This window comes from Clarias gariepinus, chromosome 1 (genome assembly GCF_024256425.1).
Source record: "Clarias gariepinus isolate MV-2021 ecotype Netherlands chromosome 1, CGAR_prim_01v2, whole genome shotgun sequence".
In the NCBI taxonomy this organism is placed as follows: domain Eukaryota; kingdom Metazoa; phylum Chordata; class Actinopteri; order Siluriformes; family Clariidae; genus Clarias; species Clarias gariepinus.
The window spans coordinates 23,849,434-23,856,970 of NC_071100.1; the positions used below are offsets into that span (position 1 = coordinate 23,849,434).

General features: G+C 38.3%; 1 protein-coding gene across 1 annotated transcript; it reads left to right on the forward strand.

Annotated features, from left to right (window-relative positions):
• Positions 1-531: 531 nt before the first annotated feature.
• vbp1 (von Hippel-Lindau binding protein 1) lies at positions 532-7,112 on the forward strand. The gene is made up of 6 exons (XM_053497531.1): positions 532-651; positions 1,940-2,064; positions 3,459-3,525; positions 3,642-3,740; positions 5,606-5,744; positions 6,482-7,112. The coding sequence occupies exons 1-6, from the start codon at positions 571-573 to the stop codon at positions 6,556-6,558; spliced, it is 588 nt and encodes a 195-aa protein (XP_053353506.1). The 5' UTR covers positions 532-570; the 3' UTR covers positions 6,559-7,112.
• Positions 7,113-7,537: the final 425 nt, after the last annotated feature.

The window sequence follows — 7,537 nt, forward strand, 5'->3', positions numbered from 1 at the left end:
ATTTAGTAATGTCAGTGACACAATTATGCAGTTGAGTGATGAGGGCCCGAAGTAAATTATAAATACAATATAGTAAATACAATAAAATGCATATTTTATTTAGAATAAAACGGTGAAGTTTTTTTACTATTATTAATGATAAGCATTAAATGAATAAATGAATGCTCTCTCTGCAAAATTTTTCAAATTCAAAGTTTCTCATGGTACATAAGAAAGCATTTTTAAAACCTGTAGGATATCCAATCAGGTATCGCTTCCCTCGTGAATATTAATAAGCGTTAATAAGTTTAAACTTCACCAGCAACATACAGATATCAGTCAGAATAAACAACGCGCAATATTAAACTTTGATTTAAAAGAAATATATCTTTTTATTTAAAAAAAAAAAAAAAAACTTTTTTTATTTTACTTAGACGTGTTATTTAAAAACAAAAATCCCAGGCGTTAAATCCGTCTCCATGGTAACTTCATAAAACTGATAAACTCGCAAATGGAGCGTTGACGCTGAAGGCTCGCGCGCGCCGCTGAGGCAAATCTACGTAAAGAGGAAGCGCGTTGTCTCTTTCCAAAATGGCGGCCACCATAGAGAACAGCGCTGCCGGAGCTGCGAATAAGAAAAAACATTTAGGGATTCCTGAAGCAGTGTTTGTAGTGAGTAATCACCGCTCAGAGTGATATACAACATGTCTTGAATAACGGACTTTCACTGCATGTTATTATATTTACAGTAGAGATCATGAAGGTTAGCCGTTAGCCATTAGCTGTGCTAACGCAGTTCAGGAGCTGAGGTTCCTCCGAGTCCTTTTAAGGCTGTGGCTGTCGCTGGCTAACAGGCTAAAGCTAACACACGCCTTTATTATAAACCACCAGCGTGGTCCTGCGGGTATTTTCAGTTTGTGGCCGCTTTAAGTGAAATAATTAACTTATTTAAGTCTGTTAAACCGCTTTTCTGAATATTCTTATGTTATTTAGTCTGCTAACGTTGCTGTTCTGTAGATCTAAGCAGTGATGAAGTGTATGATTTGATGAGAGAATTAACATCATGGGGGGAACCAAACACTGAATTCTAGTCCATGTTTATTTAGTACGGGTGTAATCAAAATAAAATTGTAGCCTATAAATAATTTTATATAGTGTTTATAAATTTTACATTATGACGTATTTATGTTGAGAGACCTGGAGAATTGCTCTGAACTCTCATTAAATCTACTGTATACGTTCCTGCTGGTCCATAAAGATCAGGTTATAAGACTTCTACTGTATATATGAAGCTGAAACCTTGTTAGAGAGGAGTACATCAGAAAGACAAGTCTAATGATTTATTCAGTTAATTTAAATTAGTGATGATTAAATTTCTTGGTGCAAAGTCATGTTTTCATCCTTAGTTTAAAGAAGTTAAGACATCCTGATGTTTGTCTTACTTGTATTTTTATTTATGTATTTATTTTTGAAGGCTAGTTTTTATCTAAATCAATTTAGAATTGTCCTGAGCATCTCAATCGTTTAAAGACCTTGCTCAAGCATCTAACATTGACAGCGTGACACTAGTGGGAATCAATCTCGCAATCTTCTGATCAGACTTTTAACCACCGACTCCCCATGCCACACAGCGTAATAAATGTGACCTAGGCAGCATGGTGTCGTAGTGGCGGGGTTCGATTCCCGCCTTAGGTCTGTCTCGCTCTATGCCCTAAGTCTCATTTGTCTAGTCCTGGGGGACACACATGTCAAGTGGTATAGAAGATGAATGGAGGAATAAATAGATGTGACTTTTAATTCATTTTTTTCTTAAATACACTTGATGTTTTTATAATTCACAATGGGCTGTGTCCCAAATTACCCACTACTGTGTGTTATTGTAGAAGTGTTGTATTTTTAACAAATGCCACATCCTGAATGTTTGCTGAATGATTGTTGTACTCTTATTTCGGCTCTGTAGGAAGATGTAGATTCGTTTATGAAGCAGCCTGGCAACGACACAGCGGATGCCGTACTGAGGAAGCTTGATGAACAGTACCAGAAATATAAATACATGGAAGTAAACCTGGTTCAGAAAAAAATGAGGTTTGAAGAATTTTAATGTTATTCTCGTGAATTGTTGCTTCATGGTCAAAGTATTACTTTGTAGTAAATTAGCATGAACTCAGCAAACATGTTAGCTCAGCTGCCATGACTAAGGCCGGTTTGGCTGCTTATAATTGGCAGATTGAGTTGGTTAGTGTATTTACAGAATGTTCTGTCTGATATGGTAATGATTAGGTTTCTAGGAAATTTTTATTTCTCATCTAGTTAGTCTGGTGCTTTTATATTTTGCCATCCCATGGAACAGAACATATGAGTTAAAAATACAGTATGTTGTCAAACGGAAGACTGTTCATAATTTCTGTTAAGTCAGTAACTATATTGGCTGCCTGTCATTGTATGATTTGGAGGATTCTTTGCCGGATTTAAAAGCAATCACACCAGAGGAAATAAAAAAACATATTTAATAGACAAATATTATAAATTTCTGACATTAAAACACTAAAAAACAAAACGTTCACTGCACTGCTCTAAATGCCTTAATGAGAAAGTTCTCATTTATTATAGACAGCTTCATGTCAGAAGTTTGCTGTTGTATTTCTCTTCCATCACGGCACTGCATTAGAGTCACAGTGTACTTAGTGCACCTATTGTCTAATCACAACAGAGCGTAGTTAGACAAAGTCTACTTTTCCAAGAGATTCAAGATTCAAAGAACTTTATTAATCCCAGAGAGAAATTGCTTATTCTTGGTTACAGTTGCTCAGAGTTGTTATCCAATAGAAAGGAAAAAGTAATAAATAAGGAAAAAAAATTATAAATAAATCTTGCACTCCATAAAAAAAACGGCCTTTAAATGAAGTTCAGACTTTATCCGTCACACGTACGTTACTGCACAGCAACATTTATATTCTTTACATATCACAGCTTTGTTGGTAGGCTGGGGTCAGAGCGCATTTATAATTGCTCTTATTGATCTTTTGGTTCATAACTCCTACTTCACTGATTGTTAAACTCAGAATTATTACTAAATTGTTATAAAAGTGTTTGTGACTATAGTACTTGCAGCTTAAACTGGGGTTCCTTATTAAATGTATCCTATAAAATTTTTTAAGTGTGGCTTTTCAGTCTGATGCATTTTTCCACTTGTTTTTTTTTCTGTTTGGCACAAATTCTTCATACCAATCATGTTAACGTTATGTTGCTCTGTTTCTTAAGGATTTGAAATGTTATTAGGGTATTTTCTATTTCTCTTCATTAAGCATTTGTTTATGTTAAACCTGTGGAAGCTGTAATACGTTCATGAATTATATTGTAATGTGAAAGCGGTCAGTCAATGTGCGTGAGCAAGGATCACTGATAAATTAGATGGCATTTTTTCTTTTTCAGTTTAAGACGCATGTTAAAGTTTTGTTTCGTTTGTTTTGCTATTTCAGGTTGAAAAACCAAATTCCACAAATCAAGCAGACGTTAGAAATCTTACGGCACATGCAGAAGAAAAAGGTGATTATAGATTAATTGATCTATTTTTCAGTCTCCATGTGTTATATACATCTAGCTTCCCTTCTGTTCCTGTCTTGTTTGTTCATATATTTTTTAATGTCTTTGTCTGTACACAGGACACTACAGATCCAATGGACACACACTTCCTATTGGCTGATAATGTGTACTGCAAGGCCTCTGTTCCGCCCACAGATAAAGTGTGTTTGTGGCTTGGGGTAAGTCCTCGGACACACTTCTGCAGGACTGCGTCAGCTTTTTACCAATGACTCCCTTTAAAGTCGTTTTTAAACAGACGATTCTAAATCATGTCAGTTTTCTTTTCTGTTTTTAATTGATGGCTTTTTATGGCGAAATCATGAAGATGGATTAGTGGAGAAATGAAAACTTTCAATTCAGACAAAAAAGAAAGAGTAAATTTTTTTTAAGTAAACCGTTTTTTTTACCGTATTAAAGTGCGACTACAAATCTAAATTCTGTCTCATTTTAGACTTTGACATTACCTAAGTAGTGGACTAGTTCTCTCTTACCTCATTTCCACTACACTGGTGCTGGTGCCAGGTGCTCGGCCGGTGCTGGACTGGGAACCACCGAGAACCGGCCCGCATTTACACTAGACAGGAGCTCAGCGGGAGCTGCATGATAATACGTCACAAGCCACGCCCACTAAACAAAAACGAACATGGCCGAAGTCAGTTTATTGGTTATTCTCCAAACTATGAAAATGTATTTCAGTATCCAAAAGCAGTTTTTTGATTTTCTGCTGAATCTCGGCGGATGTCCGAATTGCTAAAAGCGCTTTTGTTTCGTCCGTGCTTCACATTATCGGACTTTGGGTCTCCGCCATTTTTTTTAAACGCTCCCTATATGGTTCCTATGGGTTCTCGCAAAGAGACCAGCAGAGTTTAGGGGCCGGTTCGGTGCTCATTTTAGGGCACCGGGACCAATTTCTTTCTGTGGAAAAGCGCGGCACTGGTTCCCAAATTGGGAACCGGCACGGGAACCAGAGCAGTGGAAAAGGGGTAAAAAACAGGCTCCACTTTCATTTCCATGTTCGCTGCTTCCTGGGACTGTTAACCAAAATAAACCACAGTGTTCGACTCCATCTTTAGTCTGGTCTGAACTAGCTGAGTGGGAGAGAACAGTGACATGCAGAGCGTGCCACAGAAAGCACCGTTTCACTCAGTTCTTAGGAAAGTCTATGTTGTTGTTGGTCTTTCGGCTGCTCCCGGCAAGGGATCGCCACAGCGGAATACCCAGTCCGCATTACAACTTGGCACCGGTTTTACGCCGGATTGCCCTTCCTGACGCAACCCTCCCATTTTATCCGGGCTTGGGACCGGCACTGCATCGAGAGGCTGGGGTTTGGGCACTGGCTGGGAATCGAACCAGGGCCTTCCGCATGGCAGGCGAAACGCCTACCACTGAGCAACCTCCCTCACTGTATACTGTTTATATATGCAAATTATTCTGCATTGTGAAAATCAGCCATGCAGTGTATATACCAGTCAAAAGTTTGGACACACCTTCTAATTCAGTGTTTTTGTTTAGCGATTTATTTTCAACAATACTGGATTTTTTTTAAACTGTGAAATTCCACACATGGATTAAGATAATTAACTGACAACAGCAGTCAGTTATTATTTAAAGACGTGTCTCTTAGCCTTTCTGGAATAGTCCATGCAAGAACAATATTGTCAAGTGCATTTGCCAAACCTACCGAGCACCATGATGAAGCTGCCTCTCCAGGTAAGCAAGACCAAAATCTATCTCTGCTGCAGAGGAGACATTCATTTAGAGGCTATGAAAGCGTTACAGAGCATAAATAGCCGACTCATCTGAATGTCAACTGTTCAAAGGAGATTATTTCATATTTCGGATATTTCATTGTTTTATAATATAGAATTTGAATTTGGAATTTGAAGATGTGTCCAAACTTGTATGTTAGAGCGGTAGTGTAGACCACTTACTGTATGATCATGTTTTTGAGTTCTGGGGTACTAACATTTTTAAACCAGTGATGATTGTGGTAGCTGGTCAGCAGGTTTCTTTATTCTTTATTTTTTTTCTTTTCCTGTTACAGGCCAACGTAATGTTGGAGTATGATATAGATGAAGCTCAGACGCTACTGGAGAAGAATCTCGGTACGGCTTCTCGAAACCTGGAGTCTCTAGAAGAAGACCTGGACTTCCTCCGAGATCAGTTTACAACCACTGAAGTCAGTATCCTTACAAAGCTGTGTCTCCAGCCAGGTTACACTCTGGACACTCATTCAAGCAAAGAATAGAAATTTAATTAGATCAGAGGTTAATTATTTGTTTTGTGTAGTTTTTGATATTGCATGTAGTTATCGTTAATACTTATGTGCTGCTGGAATTCCTTTTGTTTCAGGTATCGAATAGAGCTAAATCTGAATAGCTGAAATGTGATTAGGCATCTTTTGCCGTTGGCTATTTTACCGGGCCTTTTAAAACAATTACAATAAGACACTAACCACTCAGTCTTACAGTATTTAGAATTGTCTGAGTAACATTTTATAAGGCCCGGATTTGTGATGAAATTTCGCATGAACGAAGCCGTAAAACTAAATAAAGTTTACAGAAAGCACAAGCACAGTGCAGTGATATGAGACTCATAGCCGCAGTAAAAAAATATATATAATAATGCAAATGTTTTAAAGAAGGCTGTACCTCTGTAAGGTACGAGCCCAAACGTGGTGGCTCAGCCCACACTGCAGTTCTTCTTGTGAACGTTCAGCTTGTGGATGAAAAGCGATGGATAACTTGTCGCCAACTTGTGGAAGAGATGTCTGTCTGTGGGAACTATACACATAATCATTTACAAACATTGCTTGCAAAAATCTCAGGAACTCGTCTGGGAGTTATTGCGACATCAGAAGTCCCGTTTTGACTTGAACGCCGACTGTATGATTATATGTATGCCTTAACCTTTTCTTCAGACATGGCACGTGTGTATAACTGGGATGTAAAGAGGAGGAGCAAAGATAACCTTCTTAAATCAGCTGAGAAGTCTTAAAGGAGACGTGACGCTTCCCTGTCGGTGAAACGCCCCAGTCAGTTCCCCTCCACACTGTTATCTATTGATTTTGTTACTTTTAAAGTATTTTTTCAAGTAAAAAGGAAATGGAAACGAAACAGAAATCACAATGTCAGTTTTCTTTTTTCCATAAATCAGTAGATATTTGCTTCATTTAACCTGGATGTTGCGCAATTGTTCATTTATTTTCTTCCTACCGAAGTCTGGTGTTCATGACACAGAGTTCAGTTGTTTCCTGTTTATGGGAGAAATGTACTGCTTTTGAAAAAGTCAAAGTGAGAAGACTGGTCAAAGGGGTGAATTGCTGTAAAGGGGGAAAAGTATGTATAATAAACCCTCCAGGGGAAACTGGATGGGTTCGCTGGTTAACCTTCCCATCTGGCCTGACTCCTCTTGCGTCTGTCTTTCCCCTCCTTCTCTTGACTGACTCACTCTGGCTCTTACATCTGCTTTTTTCTCTCCCTTTTTACTTATTTCTCAACTGTATTTATTTGTCAAATTGTTTTCATTAAAACTGAACGAGCAACTCACAATGAAGCTTTAGGGAAAGACATAAAAGTGAAGAAAGTGGTCCGTGTGGTTTTTTTACCCTTCCCCTTACTTTGTTTATGTATTACACTTTATTTGGGTACAGAAGTTGTGCAGCAAAGTAGTGTCGCCCTCTCCCACATTCAAGGTATCTAGTTAAATCATCTGTCCAAAAGCATGTCAGGAAAAGGATTGTTAACTTTACATTGCATCTGTGGATGCCTTTGCACGCTTAGAGTGGTCTGCACTAAGCTGTTCTGCAATCTGAAGTCACCTTAACACTGACCTGGATAAATCATGTACTGGAACTGAACATCAACTCTAATGGGAAACCACATGTACATCTGCACATTCATGGACTTAGCTATTCAACCGATCATTTAGCAGCAGCACAATGCTTACAATCATACGTGCACAGCTCAAGAGCTTC

Bases quoted from the DNA above. Each gene is read 5' to 3' on its own strand.
- vbp1 (XM_053497531.1), top strand. From the start codon at position 571: ATGGCGGCCACCATAGAGAACAGCGCTGCCGGAGCTGCGAATAAGAAA. The intron at 3,526-3,641 runs GTGATTATAGAT...GTCTGTACACAG, and splicing joins GGCACATGCAGAAGAAAAAG to GACACTACAGATCCAATGGA. The intron at 3,741-5,605 runs GTAAGTCCTCGG...TTCCTGTTACAG, and splicing joins AAGTGTGTTTGTGGCTTGGG to GCCAACGTAATGTTGGAGTA.